Source organism: Rhizopus delemar, genomic scaffold, assembly GCF_000149305.1.
Source record: "Rhizopus delemar RA 99-880 supercont3.7 genomic scaffold, whole genome shotgun sequence".
Classification (NCBI taxonomy): domain Eukaryota; kingdom Fungi; phylum Mucoromycota; class Mucoromycetes; order Mucorales; family Rhizopodaceae; genus Rhizopus; species Rhizopus delemar.
Window position 1 is genome coordinate 869,385 of NW_027137833.1, and position 18,524 is coordinate 887,908.

At 33.7% G+C, this 18,524-nt stretch overlaps 6 protein-coding genes across 6 annotated transcripts; 2 read left to right on the forward strand and 4 right to left on the reverse strand.

Moving 5' to 3' along the window:
• Nucleotides 1–1,369: 1,369 nt before the first annotated feature.
• Nucleotides 1,370–2,265, forward strand: RO3G_09530 (uncharacterized protein; the record flags this gene model as incomplete). The annotated part of the gene is made up of 5 exons (XM_067664115.1): nucleotides 1,370–1,660; nucleotides 1,718–1,783; nucleotides 1,842–1,890; nucleotides 1,985–2,104; nucleotides 2,159–2,265. The coding sequence occupies 5 exons, from the start codon at nucleotides 1,370–1,372 to the stop codon at nucleotides 2,263–2,265; spliced, it is 633 nt and encodes a 210-aa protein (XP_067520216.1).
• A 1,395-nt stretch (nucleotides 2,266–3,660) lies between these two features.
• Nucleotides 3,661–4,488, reverse strand: RO3G_09531 (co-chaperone GrpE; the record flags this gene model as incomplete). The annotated part of the gene is made up of 2 exons (XM_067664116.1): nucleotides 3,661–4,134; nucleotides 4,240–4,488. The coding sequence occupies 2 exons, from the start codon at nucleotides 4,486–4,488 to the stop codon at nucleotides 3,661–3,663; spliced, it is 723 nt and encodes a 240-aa protein (XP_067520217.1).
• Nucleotides 4,489–7,803: 3,315 nt separating this feature from the next.
• On the reverse strand, nucleotides 7,804–9,275 carry RO3G_09532 (mitogen-activated protein kinase HOG1; the record flags this gene model as incomplete). The annotated part of the gene is made up of 8 exons (XM_067664117.1): nucleotides 7,804–8,187; nucleotides 8,243–8,322; nucleotides 8,380–8,608; nucleotides 8,661–8,708; nucleotides 8,766–8,865; nucleotides 8,935–8,978; nucleotides 9,035–9,164; nucleotides 9,226–9,275. The coding sequence occupies 8 exons, from the start codon at nucleotides 9,273–9,275 to the stop codon at nucleotides 7,804–7,806; spliced, it is 1,065 nt and encodes a 354-aa protein (XP_067520218.1).
• A 3,416-nt stretch (nucleotides 9,276–12,691) lies between these two features.
• RO3G_09533 (uncharacterized protein) lies at nucleotides 12,692–13,662 on the forward strand (the record flags this gene model as incomplete). The annotated part of the gene is made up of 4 exons (XM_067664118.1): nucleotides 12,692–12,847; nucleotides 12,915–13,015; nucleotides 13,081–13,151; nucleotides 13,301–13,662. 4 exons carry the CDS (start codon nucleotides 12,692–12,694, stop codon nucleotides 13,660–13,662), a joined length of 690 nt encoding a protein of 229 aa, XP_067520219.1.
• A 1,105-nt stretch (nucleotides 13,663–14,767) lies between these two features.
• RO3G_09534 (60S ribosome subunit biogenesis protein nip7) lies at nucleotides 14,768–15,530 on the reverse strand (the record flags this gene model as incomplete). Its single annotated transcript, XM_067664119.1, has 5 exons — nucleotides 14,768–14,887; nucleotides 14,941–15,081; nucleotides 15,132–15,270; nucleotides 15,322–15,408; nucleotides 15,475–15,530. 5 exons carry the CDS (start codon nucleotides 15,528–15,530, stop codon nucleotides 14,768–14,770), a joined length of 543 nt encoding a protein of 180 aa, XP_067520220.1.
• A 416-nt stretch (nucleotides 15,531–15,946) lies between these two features.
• Nucleotides 15,947–18,018, reverse strand: RO3G_09535 (uncharacterized protein; the record flags this gene model as incomplete). The annotated part of the gene is made up of 8 exons (XM_067664120.1): nucleotides 15,947–16,099; nucleotides 16,156–16,842; nucleotides 16,898–17,104; nucleotides 17,157–17,528; nucleotides 17,572–17,654; nucleotides 17,701–17,739; nucleotides 17,821–17,840; nucleotides 17,984–18,018. 8 exons carry the CDS (start codon nucleotides 18,016–18,018, stop codon nucleotides 15,947–15,949), a joined length of 1,596 nt encoding a protein of 531 aa, XP_067520221.1.
• Between the last annotated feature and the right edge of the window lie 506 nt (nucleotides 18,019–18,524).

The following is an 18,524-nucleotide window of genomic DNA, read 5'->3' on the forward strand; positions in this document are numbered from 1 at the left end:
TAGTGAGTATTAACTATAAAGAAACTAACATACTGATATGTATGCTTATAATTCACATAAAAAAGTGTCTTCTCAACTCTACAAACATGGCTCATCTCTTGGCTTACTGACTAAAGACTTTATTAATTTACTTTGCTCAAGTGAAAATGGAGGTTTAGATTTAAATTTTGCTGCAGAGAAGCTACAAGTGCAAAAAAGGCGTATTTATGATATTACCAATGTGTTGGAGGGGATAGAGTTAATAAAAAAGGATTCAAAGAGTCATATAAGATGGATGTAAGCTCTACAATCTTATAAATTCTGTATTGGCTTTAATAAATTCTTGATTACTAGCCGAGAAGCGGATGGGCACGAAGAAATAACACAGGATCTTGAACGACAGCTCCATTTTTTGAAAGAGCAAAACAAGATTATAGAAGAAGAGTTAAATTGGTTAAATGCGATAGACCACAAATTAGATCTTGAGATAAAGAATACTTTCGAGTCTAATGCAACTAATTGCTATTTGACACCGGAGGATTTTATAAAATTTGAACAAACAGCTAATGCACAACAAGACACATTCGTAATTGTCAGTGCTCCTTATAGTTCAACGATCGATGTGAATATAGAAAGTAGCTCCAACGCTTGTTTTATCAAAATAGAGAATAGAAAAAAGGTAAAATCTATACTTTTGATTTTTAAAAAAAAAACTCAAAATGTCTTCACAGACAATTAAAATCAAGCGTTATGTTCGGGCATCAAATTGATCGCGCCATCTCTATACACTCCTTTGACATAAAAAACTTCTCTTATCAGAAAAAAAGGTCTATTTGACTCATTAATTGATAAAGCCACTTGATTAGAAACAATAATAAATAGTTTATTCAGAAGATTTGAAAAAGTTTTAGGAGAATTGCTCCAAAATATGATATTAATTTTTTTGTTATTATCATTCTAGTACAAAGCTCAAGACCAGAATAATTTTTGCATATTTCTGAAGCATTAATTTTTGGCGCACTGATGACAATTAAGGCTCTTAATAAGTTTTGTTCGATGAGTAAATGGTTCACATGGAGCATGTAAAATGCGTATTGTTCTCGTTATGGAAGTTTTGTCTAACTTGGTTTTTAAAGTTCTATAATACAACCTGAGATCTCTATGATTTGAATTTGAATCTTCAACACAAACAAACAAGTGATAGTGTTTATTCTTTCTATCAATATGCTGTCATGAGATGCACGTACGGCTTTATTGAGTTGTGTCGTGTACTGAAAGTTTGAATCTGGATTGTAATCCCAACAGCTGTACCTTTATTCAAATTCAGATATAAACCCAGATTCGACTTAATATAAGTTGTTTTGTTATTTATGAGTTTACTTTTAGCAAGATGTCGAATCACGTAAACATCTACCGACTATCTATTGACTCTGGATACATGGAGTCACGCAGAAGATCACAAAGTAGTGCAAGGCCATCCCTAGAAGATTCAACGAGAGGAATTAGGGAATATACAGAATTTGATTTCGAGGATTCCATACATTACGATGTCGCAGATGGAGTGCAACAATACAAACCTTTATTATCACAAGAAGAAAGTTTTGATGAAAGTGATATTGAGAATTTGGAGCAGAAAGGATATAAATTACCTTCAGAAGGCGGAAGTATATTTACCAGCTTTGTGAGTATAACAAAAAAAAAAATCATCTATTGTAAGATTTTAACTTGTATCAACAAGCTTAATATGGCAAATAGCATAGTTGGTGCGGGGATTATTGGCTTACCTTTTGCATTCAAAGAAGCGGTAGGTCTTACTGCTTATGCATGTATAAAAATAAATAATTTTAACAATACATTTTTAGGGATTTTGGACCGGTCTTTTGCTCCTAATTGGTGTAACAATCGTTGTTGGTAAGCTGTTATGCCATCACTAAACAAATGTACTAATTGAGTTGTATAAAAGATTGGACAGTAAGACTATTGATATACAATGGAAAATTATCAGGGACTTCGACATATCAAGATCTGATGGAATTTGCATTCGGAAAACCAGGTCTTATAGCTATTTCTATATTTCAATTTGTATTTGCATTTGGAGGGATGGCCGCATACTGCGTAATTATCGGTAAGCTCTGCATGAGGGAGGATGAAGGCAATAAAACACTATTTTATTAATTAGCAATGAAAGTACAGGTGATACAATTCCGCATGTTATTCGTTCGTTATATCCTAAAATTGACCAAGTGCCTGTTCTTTGGATGCTTTCTAATCGGAAGCTTTGCATAACCCTCTTTACTTTGCTCATATCATATCCTTTATCACTTTATAGAGATATCTCAAAGTTGGCAAAAACAAGCGCATTAGCTTTAGCTGCCATCATTATTATTATCGTAAGCGTTGCTATTGAAGGACCTCAAATGCCTATGAGCTTAAAAGGATCAAGTGCATTAAGATTCAACCTGGTTAATAATGAAGTATTTCAAGCGATTGCCGTTATAAGTTTTGGTAAAAGTTATAGATCTAGGTTTATTTTATAGATACTTTATTAATACTGTCAAATAAGCATTTGTTTGCCATCATAATAGTTTTTTGATATTTGGATCGTTAAAGCAGCCATCTCTAAATCGATTCGCTGTTGTAACTCATTGGAGTATGGGTATTGCTCTCATAACATGTCTTGCTCTTGCTGTGGCAGGATATTGGTCTTTCACTGATAAAACAATGGGTAATCAAAAATAGATTAGATTGCTATCCCTATTATTAACACAATATTACATATTCAGGCAATATCCTGAATAACTTCCCATCTGACAATGTTCTTATCAATATTGCAAGGCTATCATTTGGCCTAAATATGTTCACAACCATTCCACTTGAAGCATTCGTTTGCAGAGAGGTAAACCGTATTTCAAACTAAATCCACACCCATTTCTTAATTGACTGAAAAGGTACTGGAAACATATTACTGGCCATCTGCGCCATTTAGTATGACTCGTCATTTTTTGATAACAACTATTCTTATATTGACTACAGTTATCATATCTTTACTTACATGTAATCTCGGTGTTGTGCTGGAACTCACTGGTGGATTTTCTGCGACCGTCCTAGCTTTTGTGCTTCCACCACTATGCTTCTTAAAATTATCAAATGGGCACCTTTTTCAAAAATCAAAGATTCCCCATTGGTGTTGTGCGATATTTGGAATAATAATCATGGCTATCAGTACGTTTTACAGTGTCCATAAAGCATTGTTTTCAACAAACAGAGTAGATGACGCTGAGATGTGTAATTAAACAATACGTCCAAATTACATATCAAATTATACATATATATCAACCCTTTCCTTGCATTCAGTAACTAGCATATTTATTTCATGTGATTGCGCCCCTCCCCAAAATACAAAAATAAAACAATAATGATCCAGTTATACTTGTTGTTCAACATAAACAATAAGATCCATGTTCTTAATCTACACGCTTGATCAACAGTTCAACTAGCATTAACCAATGTAGTCAAGACATAATTTAGAAAAAAGCATTGTTTCTGCAGACCATAGTATATATAATGTTGCATAAAACTATAAGTCGGTTTTTGATATAATACAAGGTCTTTTTTTTATTAATTATTTAAAGTGTCAATCTAAACGCTTTTTTTTTTGTTTAATATACACATACAAGCATATTACTGAGATTCAGAAACAACTCCAACTTGAGCAGGACGAAGCACACGTCCCTTTAAAGTGTAACCCATCTTTTGAACTGCAAAAATAGTACCAGCTTCCTTGCCAGGCATGGGTGCTTGGAATAAAGCTTGGTGCTTGTTGGGATCAAATGCCTCACCTTCAGGGTTTTCACGTTCAACACCATGACGTTTTAAGGCTTTGATAAGTTCGGACTCGGTCATAGAAACACCGGTGTACAAGTTTGTTAATTGATCAATAACCTTCTCGGTGTCCTTTGCCAATTCAGATTCTAATGAAGCATTTTTTGTACGGAGTTCGTTAGGAACTGCATTTAATGCCATGTTCAAAATATCAACAGTGTCCAAAAGATCTTTTGCAAACTTTTGAATAGCAAATTCCTTTGTTGTTTCAATTTCTCTACGGCTGCGTTCTCTGATATTCTCTTGATCAGCAAGACAGCGAAGATAAGCATCCTGTTTATTGAATATTTGTAAGTTTTTTTTTTGTCCATTTCATTAAATGTCTATGCATTTTACATGCATGACATTTCCTGTTTTTCGCTATTTTTAAAAGATTACCTGAAGTTCAGAAATCTTTTTATCCTTTTCGTCCAAAAGCTTCTTAGTTTCTTCTGTTAATTCTGTTTGAGTTTTAACGCTTTCTTCCTTGGGAGCATCTTTTGCAGCTTCTTCCTCTGACTTTCCTTCTCCATTTTCTGTAGCATAAGCACGGCGAGCTGTGATGGAAGCTGAAGTAGCCAATCTCATGGAAGCATTATATCTGACTGACATAACAGCAGCATTGCGAAAAAGAGAAGTAGAAAGCATATTTTGTTGAATAAAAAGTGGGGAAGAAAAAAAAATCACTTAGTACAAACAGGGTTCCTTAATTGCAGGCCAGTTCGGCAAGCCTCAGTGACTTGTATTTGTCGCACTCCGACAATGCCAGGAAACAAAAGAAATTACGGCAACAAACACTTTTAAAGAGAGAGAAAAGACATTGAATACAGCCAAGCCTATAGAATTTGACCCTTGAGAAAAAATAAATGGCGAGCTATCAAAAATGAATGATCAAATCAAAGAAACTGAATGGCTGTTTGTTGGCAAAATATTTTTTAGCCAAGTCAAATTGGCGTTACTGAGAGATAATTGTTGGCTATGATGTAAAAGCTTTACCGGTGACGGAATTGGCTAGAATTCTTTTGCCACATCTTTCTCTTTTTTCTCGTAACAAGATGCTCATTCAAAGCTGTAAGTAAATTAGTTTTATATAACAAAACTAATCTGTTTAATTGAAAAGCCCATTCAGCGTTAGTCGAAGATGAAGATCTTATTCTGCCTTTGAAATGGGAGCCCGGCGAAGATCTCATAGGCAAAATATTGTTGAGTCACCCAAAGATTATAGATCTGGTTGTTCATTTTCTAGTTGATAGTGTAATTTATTACTCATATAAAGACATGATATATGTTTAACATGCAAATTGCTTATATGTAGATGCAAGTACACCAGCCGATAGCTATACGGTAGCACAAACCGAATGAACTGCCATCAAAAAGGCATATACTTTATATGTCTCGCGAGAAGCATATAATGATAAATTTATTCCAGTACTAGCTGATCTTCACGAAGAAGCTAATCATGCTACAATGTTGGAAACTATCGATTGCTGTGCGACGGTCTTCGCAAAGTTTAGGCTTTTGCCTACAGTCCTCATTATCTCTATAAATGGCTCCTCCAGCCTAGAAGATAAAAATGAGTTTAATGCTGTTGACAATTTGTTTTTGGTGCAATGTAAGTCCGAATTCTGAGCGCACAGATGATTTTTGTTTTTTCCTGATTCAGTCGATATAAATGCGACCAACACCCTTATACCTTCACTTACAACATTATGTCAATTCTTATCTAACTCAAACAAGAGCCTTAACTTTTCATGCAATGTTGAAACTCATACTATATGTATGGCTTGTGAGGCTGCAACAAACAGGAAAAGCTATACATATCATTTTATTTTATAAACAAGTTTATTTTTTTGTCTTCTTTTAATGTGATGATATAAGGACTTTAAACTTTGAGAAACGACAAAATTAAGTATTTCGAATAACATTTCATGTTATACAACAAAGTAGTTCACGCTCTTTTTCATCTCATTTCTGGTGTTATAACTGACAATTCAAAAGTATCTCTATGAGCAGATACAATGAATAATCTTTTTAATGAGGTGGGGCGTTTTTGTTTTTCCTAGTTTAGTAGATAAAAATTACAACAGAGTCCAGACTCCAAAAATCAGGCACAATTTGCTTCTGCCTTCGTTTCATATGATTTTACTCCTTTTGAATCCTTTTAGGAAAACCCCTAGGTGTCAAGCCGAGTTTCTTTTCTGTTCCCTATCGACGGTATTGCTAAAAAAAAAAAAAAAAAAAAAAAAAAAGGCCTGTTTAGAGTATTTTCCCCTGCGGCTTGAACAGACAATGTCAAGCTCTACTCTTTTATTTGATTGATACTGTTAATAAGGAGAATCGACAAGTTCTCAAATATTTTATTAATATACAGTATTTTCCGTTAGCATTTTTTGTACTTTACTTGTTTTTGGAGAGATTAATAATAGTAATTCTAAATTAAGGATACCTCTGTCGTTATGCTGCCTTAACTTTCTCCTAACTCTGGTGCTTTATGGTAACAATGCAACAACCGTTGTCTATATGAAAAGCTTTGGTAAGCTCAATCATTGCAATTTATGAAACTATCCTAGTAAATATGGGAAGTTTTTGTGTACTAGTGTTCTATTCGACTTCATTATACTCCTACTTCATTCAACCTGGCTGCTATGGTACCTCATTCAGCTTTTTTCAGCTGTTAGATTCACCTATAATCTCTTGAATATTAGTTCATGTGCTAGCAGCTAGGAGAATTGTCTTTGACTAATAAATACACTGGCTCTCACATAGAATAGACTCCAACAGCCACTCTATTGCTGCCCTATGGAACCTGATCTTTACTGTAAATAAAAGTTCCGTTGGTCATTTTTTTTTATTAGGAAAGAACTAGTTTGGTCCTCTTTTGATGAATATTGATCGACATTATCTGCCATTTCATATTTATATCCTCTAGGTAAAGTATTAAACAACAGTTACTTTGTAGAAGAGCCTACGATTAATCTTTTTTATTTATATTAAAAAAGACTTAAGTGAACGTACGATATGTTTAATACACCTTAATCACTCAAGTCAGATTAAAAACATCCTTTTGGAGCAAGGACGAAAAAAGCAAAGGAAAGTAAATTAGTAAGGAGGGAAAGATGTATCATAGACATCGTAGAAAAATCTACAGGAAAACTTGATTACACAGCAAATGAACTTCTACTGCTGGTATTTGAAGAACTTAAAGCTACAACTTTTATATCTCATGGTTTATTTTGTTCCAGAAACACTACTAACCCTATCAATACATTCAGGCTCGATTGATTTATTAGGCTCAAGGGTGTTAACTTTATTCTTTCAACACTATACCAAGAATCATCATCAACTTCTTCACCTATAAACGTATGCAACTTCATTGGTCACCAGCTACATTTTTTAAATAACATTGTTTCTTCTAATCATCACTAGCTTTTTACGATCTTCCAACCTCCACTGCATTAACCTTGTTCAGTCTCAAGAAGAAAGTATTAATGTTAAACTTGTGATGGCTGCTCCAAAGAAAAAGCACTTCCAATTACATGATTAAAGTGGTATGAATTAATGAACTGCTCTTTAATTGGTTGTCTTACCATGCTTAGTCGATAACCCTATATAATTAAACCATTTTATTCACAGTATAAACCAATTTATCCATCCTCTTAGCCTTTAACCCATCAATAAGCACGTATAACATCTTTTTATCTTCATCGCATCAATAAACATTCTTTCAATAGTTGTATTATGCACTGAATCATCCATCGATGGCACCTTGGCCTTCTCTGCTGCTGCTGTGCAGCTACAACAGACCACGCACTCTAAATGTATGGTTTCATTACTCCTTCGGTTTATAGCCCCAGGTTAATGCAATTATTATTTGTTATTACACATTTCTTTTCATTAGCTTATTTACAGTTAAAGACAAGATAACATGCTCTAGGGGCTTTTAATGATTTACAAAAGTATTTATTATTGAGGCTGCGTATACGCAGCTTCTTGTCCTTCGAGAACAGGTCCTGTCAATGGTGTACCCAAATAATTGATAGTGTCTGTATTATCTACATTGTGGAAGTCTAAGATTTCAGAATACATCATCACTTTCCATGTATCTACGGGTAAATCAGCTTCATTAAAAGACCAATCAAATTTTTCTGGTGCAACAGGTTCATCTGTAGGGTCATGGTAGGGCGCCAAATAAGGATGAGATAGAGCTTCCTCTGCTGTAATACGCTTGCGAGGGTCAAATGTAAGCATCTTTTCTAGCAAATCGATAGCTTGAGGATCTTGACCAGCGAACCTTTGACTGAATGGAACTGGCTCACATTTAGGAAGGTTCTTTACAAATCTCAATGTCTAAATCAAAGCCATTTAGCCTACATGTTCATCCCTTTTCACATAATGTACATACATTTTCGCTGCAAATGGTAGCAATAACATCCTCAGGTGGTGTACCAAGAAGTTCAGTGATGATGGAGAATTGATGAACGTCTATACAGCGCATATATTAACCATCAACAGAACTATTCTCATTTTTAATCTACTTACGATCTTTTCCGGGAAATAATGGTTTTCCTTCCAACATTTCAGCAAAAATACAACCAGCACTCCAAACGTCTACAGCTACATCATATTTTTGCCAAGTCAACATGATTTCAGGTGCACGATAGTATCTAGTTGATACGTATCCAGTCATTTGTGGATCTTGAATACGTGCCAAACCAAAATCACAAATCTTGAGATCACAATTTTCATTAATCAAAATATTGCTTGGTTTCTAACACGCATGTCAATATCCATATTCTCTCCGTTTATATTACTCTATTTACCAAATCTCTATGAATAACACCAGCAGAATGAACATATTTCAAGCCTCTCTAAATCATGGATGATTTTAGTACAAGGCTAAGGAAAATAAAAGAGAATTTTCTTACCAGTATTTGATATAAAAAATATTGAATAAATTGCTTTTCTAATGGTCGGGATTGAAGTAGTCTATGTAAATCTGTTCCAAGCAACTCCGTAACAAAATATCTATATTAAAAACGAAAAATTATATTTTTAAAAAAAAAAGTTTTTTTTAGAAAGTCCTAATATACTTACATGTCTTCTAAAGGGGAAATAAATATGTCGCTCAGGCAAATAATCTAGTAGGCATTATTTAGCATTTCTTTCATCTGTCTATCGCAGCCAATATACTTACATTTTCATGCATCAGGGCCTTTAATAATTTGAGTTCACGATATGTTCTTTTGGCTAACACAGGAGCAGAGAAAGGTTTCATAATCTTTTTTATTGCTACATTCATTCCCGTCAATTGATCTTTAGCCGAACTATTGTATATACATTATCAGTAATATGATTTTTACATTACATATATATACTTTACCATACTAAGCCGAAAGCACCCATCCCAACAGGTTGTAGATCAACATATCTGCCATAATAACCCTTCAATTTTCCTTAAACTGCTTTCTCACTTTTTATTATATACCTTGTTGTCACTTCGAAAACTGTACCAAAAATGGAAAGCTTAACAAATTCTGCCATCTTTTTATATATCATTAGTAACAATTTATTTATCACGAATACAAAAAAAAGAGGAGACTTACTTTTAATTATTATTAAAGAAAAAGTAAAAAGAAACAAAAAAAAAGAAAAAGGGCAATTTGAAAAATTTTATTAGAAATGATAACATAAAAAAAACTGATGTCATTGAAACATCATCCCGATTTACTTATTTCACCATTGTGGAGAGCTTGGCCAATCAATCACAAAAAAAATTCAATAAACCTAGCCACAGTTCAGAGTCCGAGAAATCATGAAGGGATATTCAATAGCTTGTATAATGTCACGTCGTGAAAAATGTTTCCAGGAATACATAGTACAACCCACTTGACCTACAAATGATTCATCTTTCTATAAACAGCACTAATTCGTTCTTACAGTCGTTCCACTGCCAATGGGACATTTTTTTTTTTTGAAAAAATTGGTCGGACTTTCGAAAAAAATCAATCGACCCTTTGAACACAATTTCACCCAAAAAAGGAAAATAAATTAGTCAAAAAAATAAAACCGTCTTGCTCAAGTATTTTGGCCAAGCGTTTTTATCATCTCTAATATTATTTTACGTCAGTATGCAGTTTTTCTACGAAGATGGCCGCGGAAGCATCATAAATGAAGAGGGAAGAGAAGCATGATCTGTGCATGAAGAGAAGTCCTTTAGACTTAAAAGTTTGACCAATCTTCGCAAATTCATAAAAAATCATCAAATTCAGGTCGAAACAGTCGAGCATGATGTCATTTTGGAGGACCCTCAGCCTAAAAAGAGAAGGCTACTCAGTATAACACTTATACTGACGAAGATAAACTCCTAAATAAAGTTATTTGGATCAGCAAATCTGGAAATTCTAAATCATCAACGATATATTTCATAAACTATAAGAAGAAAGAGAAAAAGCAAGAGAGGAAGCTATCCGAACGATAGTAATAGATTCCTGTACACAGAATGCATCAGTAAGACATTCTATTTGATTCAAGAAATCTGATTACCTTAGTCTATAAGGAAGGCTGTTTGGAAAGTCGAATAATGATTTCAGATCGTTTTTTTAACACTTGAATTATTCTCTGAAACTTTTATATGCGATTTCAAATGATCTATCAGGTAAAGGATAAGGAAAGGGTTTGAGTCTTCTTCTGCTGATCACTACCGAGTGATTGTCATTTACATTTTATAGAATGAATGAACAAGATCGATGTTTTTCTTTTTTGACAAGCTCATCTGTATATTTAAGAAGAAACACAAAATAGATGTAAGCTAATGTATTGGCATGTTTTTTCGCTGAATACAGATAGAGGAGCAAAGAAAGAATCTGCTGTTGTTTTTGTACATTCATTATTCCATTGTTGTTGAACAATAATCTATCTCCAAGAAAGAGAGACTAGTTGTTTTTAAGACAAAAAAAAAAGGCAAGGAGTTGGTTAAAAACAAAAAAAAAGATATGATGTCTGATCAGAATGATGATAAAGTCTATGTTACTTTGTATTTCTCTGAAAGATACTTTTTATCTGCTTCCAAAAAGAAAAAATGAGTACCTAGCCAATACGAGGTACCACACTCAAATGCTGAAGCCCTTATTGTCTTTGCAAAGCTAGCAAATGCAGGCTATCATCATTGTAAGATGAGTATGAGTAATGAAATAAATATGGTACTGCTCTAGACTTTCGTTCTAGTTCCTCTTCTCTCTACTTTAGAGGAGTAATTATGGTTGGGTTAATAATAAAGATGGCGCAACCTACTACTAATTTCTATTTCTATTGCATTTTTGTCAGCTTTTCATTACTCTAAACTATCAAGTATGAAATATGAAATGTCTATAATGGCCATGAGTTTGTTTGATAGTACTTTATCATATATCTGTATAGTAGTTGAGGAAGACATGACAATCAAGCGAAATGGGTAAATTTTCGGGACTTTAAAAATCTATTGTTTTTTTGCGAGGTAACTGTACAGCCAATACTTCTTAATCAACCATACCCTCTTTTTTAAATTATGTAACTTGACATTGGCAAACGATCAAAGTGCAAGGAAATTGCAATTAAGTCATTGTTTTTTTTTTTTTTGTTATAATTAGAGGCTTAACAGCCGATCGATCCGCCCTTGACATCAATCACATCTCTCATGCGTTTTAGCGTGAAATGGATCATCTTAATGAGATCTTTAACAGTGACGTTGTTCTATGTGTTAATAAATATTTCTTTGTTGCTTTTCTGGCCCTTTGGAATTCGACCATACCTGATGAAAACTTTGCTTCATTACATTCCAAGTATTCTCAGTAGAGTTGAGATCTGGGGATTGAACAGGTCACTTCATTTTCTCAATCTCATTGGCATCTTTCGACTCATTTGCAGGTTTTTCATTGTGGATAACTGCGTTGTCTTACATGAGGACAGAACCGGGAATACTCTGACAAGAATCAAGAATATGTTCGTAGACAAGCTCTACAAAGCCATTATTTATTCTCGTGTTCTTGGGCATGAACACCAATTATGACTCTCTTTCACTGTATGAATATTTTCGTATGTCAGAAAATTCAGCAATGTAGTTGACGTTGTTTTGCAATGTTTATCATAGTAAAATTCAGCTTTATTTAAACTAAAAACGTATTCATCCATCAACTTACTGCATTTTCAATGTATAGAGAACTCAACTGAATGCATTCTGAGGTGACATATAAGCGAGAAAGTTAAAGATCCATTATTAAGATGATTTACACATAGCGTTATACGAAAGATAATGATGTAACACAATGCAGCAAAATTTGGCAACATTTGACTTTTATCTAACTTGTTCAAATCCAGAAAAATATAAACAAATGCGCATGAACAATAAATATCACTCAAAGTAAATTTCTTTGCTTTTCTTTTATTTTACTTATCAAAAACAAGAAGTCCCTTGAAGCACACACTTCATTGTAATCCCTTTTACTTTCTTTTTATTTTACTTTACTCCAAACAGTTTGATCTACTTAATAAGATCTGGTGGTCACTTATTACAAGCGAACTTATATTCAATCTATTACTATTTTGAGAAACAAACACTATTCAAAACTTTGGTCTCAAGTCAAAAATCCTTTATAATAAGCCTATTTTATACTATAAAAGCATTACAAACTCCAATCTCACAATAGGTCTGATAATCCCTATTAACTTTAATACCTTTGGACGAAATGTTAAGACCTATTAACTTTAATAGGGTCGCTAATAGGGTCCGTTGGGCGACAACTTTTTGATTTTGGGATATTAAAGTTAATTTAATCGGGACCGTTAGGTTTGCTCTAATAGGCTTTATAGGCTTGCCATGAATAATATAATCGATATAACTGACCGTTTGCCAGGGTCTCATCTTGAGCTATTCAACGACACTCATCAAGAGCAGATTATCGAGGCATTATCAGTCAAGAAGCTTGATAAAATTACACTAAATACTACAGTCTTTGATGATATTATTGAAAAGGTAAAATAAACATCTAATGCTTAGTTTTTATACCACCTCCATTCATTTTTTTTTTATTTTTACCAAGTTTTCAAACATCGAAAGTAGTTATGAGTTAATGAAAACGATCAAAGAAATCGAAGAAACAAAAAATGGAAATATGAATATAAAGAGAGTATACCAGCAAATGTAAGTATAAGTCTATAATTCAAAAGCAAAGAAAAAGTAACCGCTTACTAATATTTCTACTTTAGATTGGAATCGTGGGTCAGTCACAGTTATTTGTATGACATGAACGAAGACAACAGTGAACAATATTACATAAGTAAACTTTATGCACCAATCATGGATAACTGCTTCCATGGATCTGGAATTCGACTAAGATGGCAAGTGCCATTCGCCTTATTGATACATCCAAAGACTCACGTTTACTTCAAGGGGGGTATACTATTCCTCCGATATGTAATAAGTTAGGCTATGATTGTAAGATCGACATGAGAGTGACAATTCCATCAAAGAAGCCAGTCGATCTTAGTATTGTTGAATATGCCAACAAAGCATCCTCAAGTAAATATTACAAGGATAAAGTCAAAACAGTACTTTGCTCCGCCATATACCAACGAAATTACCAGAAGGAAAACAATAATATCAAACAAGTGCCAGCAATGCTCATAGCACGCTTGGAAAATCAGATATTATTATATTATCAAATTGACAACAACTGGGGTGTGGTTGACAAGGTGGAGGATGCTGATGTCCCCCAATACTGTCCAGGCCATCAAAGAAGGTGCCATCAAGGATTACGTCAACTCAATAAAGTACTTCAAGGTAACTAACTGTTATACACATAAAGTATCTTTGTCTCATCGTGAATTTATCCCTACATAGGATTGTTGCGTTGATATGAAGAATAGTTTAAGAAAAACAGTATCAATGAAAGCAATTACAAAATAAAAAAAAAAGTATCCCACACTCAAAAATCGTGGTGGTTTAGTAATTATAAATGTAATGACTTAAGTGAAGAACAATAATAATAAAGGTAATTTATTTAGTGTGTTTTCAAAAATGGTATATCTTTCACATTGCTTGTCCTTATTTGTACACATATTGCCATTATTAAATAAAGGTATCAAATAAAATTTATTCGAGTTGTTCAATCAAAATATTCATATAACCAAATATTATACTTTCAATTTACCGAAGGGACACTAAAGAAGGAAGACTAAGACTCAAAATTGAAGGTGACGGAGTAGGAAGGAGTGGAACCAATGGAACAGGAGACAATCCTTCCGACAGCGAGGTTTGGGCAAAATGGGTCGGAATGAGTTTATGACAGAAGAAAGGACTTTATATCACATAGTTTACCTTCAACATGAAAATAAGGCTGCACCAGAGCTGATGTAGAACTAGCCTTTTGGTAACTTGTTCAACACCAAGACAATACTGTAACTTTAAGCCTAAGGAATGCAACATACAGCCGACTACTAAGTTTTTAGACAAAAAGAAGTATGTCAAAGCCAGAATGCCAAAAGTCTTGAGTAAGACCACTCGCTTGTAATATAAGAGAATATCTACAACAAAAATACAATAGGTAAATATCCTTGACTTGAGTCTAAAATACAAGTCATCAGAACTATTTGTATAACTTTCCAAAATATAAAAAGCCAAAATACTACGTTACTCTCAATAAAAAGAATCTACTTTAAATTACCTCAGCAGATTTGTGTATAAAATTTCAAATATACTGAAAATAAGTGCTGTGTAATAATAAGCTTAATAATCCTCGCAATATACTCTCATTAGAAATTGATAGCCAAATCAGTAACATGCTATCCTCTTTTCTATTCCATGCTCCACCTTAATGCTTAGTACAGAATATAATTGTGTTGTTTTCTCGTCCTATATTGCTTATACAGTTTTATTATATTACAATTTCTAAATCTAAAATAATGTATCTTCATCACGAAGATATTCTCCTACGTCTGCTTGGTGAAAAACAATGATATCTGTAGGTTGAAGTCTCTTCATATCTACTGTTGATCTTGCTGTCACACCAAATCCCTAATTATTTATGTGGTCAATTCAACATCTCTTGTTATAAGTATATACTTTACTAATGGTGAATCAGACATGGAAAGGATCACTACACCAGTGTGCTCAGGTGTATCGTCTGTTATTCTACCCAAGTGAGCTTTGACAATATGGTTACCGTATAAGAAAGGCATTTCACCGTTGGGCTTAATCCAGATCTTGTACTATATAATTTTTTAGATCCCATACATATTATACAGATTCCATTTTATACCTTTGCATATTGTGCTAAATAATCAAGTGCTGTAATGTGTAATTTGAACTTGCCTGTTTTTGTAAATTTACCAAAACAAACACCAAGCGAAGCAAGTTGATCACGTCCTACACTCACAGCCATACGTACCATAGATTCACTAAGCTAAAGTTAATATTTATTCAATGCTATATTATTTCTTTATTTTTACCTAAGGTAATAAACTTTATTCTTTTGAAGACGGAAACAATATGTTTCATCAGGTCTGTCAATCAAATGTTTAATATTGGCTCCAATACTACAAAGCAAATTATTGTTTAGTAATCCAAAACTTTAAGAAATCAAATCAACGTCTTCACTTTACTATTTTGCAAGTTTCTCAAAAAGAGTGGTTGTTTCTTCAGAAGTTAAGGGACGCATTTATTTAAGAAGAGTGGTATAATTAAAGACTGGATGAAAAATAATAAAAAAATTCAAACAAAATGACAAAGTAAGCCACTGTGACTTTATTTATTGTTTATGCAGCCAACACAATAAAAGGGCTAGCTTATTTTAGTATTGCAAAAGTAGAAAATGGTCCTTTGATGGTGTAGAAACATTATTAAAGTCTACAGTTCAACATCAAATACAGGTATTACTATAGCCACAAAATCCTTGAGCGGGTATCATATTAAATAATCATGAATGGATCTGCATCATAGCTCTTTGAAATAAGGAGTTGCTAAGGGCAACTAATGTATTATTTTAAATTTGGATATTATAAAGCAAACCAAAGGATATTAAATCTTTTTTTTTTTTACTTGATCAAACGACAATTAATTATGTTTAAAAATATACTAAAGAGGAGGTGTAGATACGGGTGATGGAAGGTAGCTATTACTTTGATTTGGACTGATATTTAGTTTCATTGATCCCTCCTGTTTTGATTGTTGTTCTAGGAGTTGTAAAAGATCCTTGTTATTTTTAGCTTGTTTGAACTCTTCATAAGTCTATGTATATCTTTACATTAAAAACCATGTCCTCCTTCTCATTTATATGGACTTACGCATTTATAGGAACCACCTAAGAATATTTGTGGCAGCGCACGGGATTTGCTATTTTGTTTTCTCATGTGCTGTAAAGCAAGTTCACTTTTAGCAACATCAATCACTTTAAACTGAATATTGTTTGATTCCAAAGACTTGACTATTTCTTCCTCCTCTTGTTTTAACTTGGGATTTGTAGAGATACTCGAAGTATATATATGAACCTCTTTAGGGTCACGAGGAGTTAAATCCACAGATTGGGAAGCTTCAGGAGCAGGCCATTTGAATTTAGAGCTGGGGCCACCTGTCTTTCGTAACTTTGGTGTAATTATATTTTTATCATACTGCTGTAACTCAGATTGCTGTCCCTTTTTCATCACAGAGATTTGTTCTTGATATGTTTGTTGAAGATGCGCTACTTGAATAGAGTGATTATGCTCATACTGTTCAAACTCATACAAGATCTTGCTGACCTCATCATCCATCGTACTCTTTGCTTGATTCTCGGCTTGCTTAAGTCTTTCTTTTAGAAGAGAGACGTCTTTGTCATACTTGAGTTGAAGTTGATTCAAGTTTTGAACTTGTGTTTGCTCCAAGCTACGGATTGCTGTGTCATGGCTTTTTTTCAGCTTTTCTAGTTTCTTGTCCTTTTCAGCCATGGCTTTAGCATGTGTCTCGAGTATAGCTTCATGTTTCTGCTTTTGAGTCTATATAACAATGCGTTCATATCGTTTATTTCTGTACTTTCTTTTTCATTTTTACCTCGAGTTGATTATTCAATTCTTCTAATTTTTGCATCAACATACGATCATGTTCAAGATCCATTGTCAGTCGGTTCAATCGTTTCTGATGATGGTCTTCATCTGTTGTAAGTCCTGATTTTGGCTTTCTATCCCTTCTGTTGATTTGTGCTCGAAGTTCGGCCAATTCGTCTTCTTTTTCGCCCAATCGCTCCATGACCACTTTATTCTTTATAAAGAATTAAATCATAGCGCTTGCCTGGTTTTTTATCTTTGCTTACCGTTTCCTTTAACTCTTCCAATTGGGTGGTAACCTGCGCCAATGCAGGTTTGATCAATTCTGCTCTTTCATTTTCCCACTGTAATTGAAGCGTTTCCAACTCACATTCCTTTTCTTTTAGCAATTTGTCTTTCTCTGCCAGCAACTGAGCCGTTTGATCCTTTTGTTGAAGAGATTCAAGTGTTTCTCTTAAACTTTCCATTTCCTTTTTGGTTTCTTCCAATAGAGCCTCTTTGATTGCTAACTCTGCTAATGTTTCTTTATGCTTCTCCTCCAGTTCCGGAGAATGGCCTGCTGCTGTCAATTGACTTTTTAATTGTTCAATCTTAGCTGTTTGCTTTGTAATCGTATCCAAATATTCCTTGTTCTTTTGCTGTTAAGTTTATACTGACTTGCTCTTTTTTTTGATAATTTACCTTTGACTTTAATTCTTCACATTCTTGCTTTATTTGTGATGTTGTATGGTGACTAGCAATGCTTTCGACTCTATAAAGTGATCCTTTTTATTCAATAAGCATCGGATTGTTTTGAAGCTTCTTACATACCTTGAATAGATAATCTCTGATCGGATTTCTTTCTTGAACCTAAGCAAGGCATATTAGATATATAAAGGAGAAAAGAAGAAAGAAAAAAAAATAAAATAATAACTGGAAATTATTTATTACCCCCCTGTCTATCTTTCCCTCTAATCGTAGTGAAGTTTATTGTAATTATTTAGGAGCAAACATGTGTAAATAAGAGATTTACAAAAAAAAAAGAATCCAACTTTATTAAGGATCACCTTTACATTCTCCTTTTGTTGAAGTCTAAAACAATTAAGAAAATTACCCCCTAAAAACCATTTGCCATATCGGAATACCCATCGAAAACCCATAAAGAAAACAGTAAGTACACGATACCATAGTACATTATACACTTGATACACAAGAGAAAAGATATAGGCGGAGTTCTTGTTTCTTCCACGAGCTATTCCAGTGTATATAAAAGAACCCAGATTCTGTATCAAGCTTCTTCTTCTTTTCAGGCAATTGTTAATGAGGATTCAATAATTCTTAATTTGGATATATCATCTACATTACTGCTTTAAATCCTAATACAACCAAGCCGATAACATCAGCTAGAGCAACAGGTTTTAGGCCATATTCTTTTTACGTGTTCTACTTCTACTAGTTCCTCTGTCCCTTTTTTCTTGCTTTTTTAGCTGAAATGCTAAATAGCTCGAGATAAAATAACCAATTGGGGTGCCTTCTGTTCAATCTCTATTCTTAAGGAACATCTATTTCTTCTTGTCTTGTCATCATCTTCATACTTGGTTTTGCTACAGTGGACCTAAGGCGCTTAGGCTGATATAAAAGTCAAGCTAAAAAAA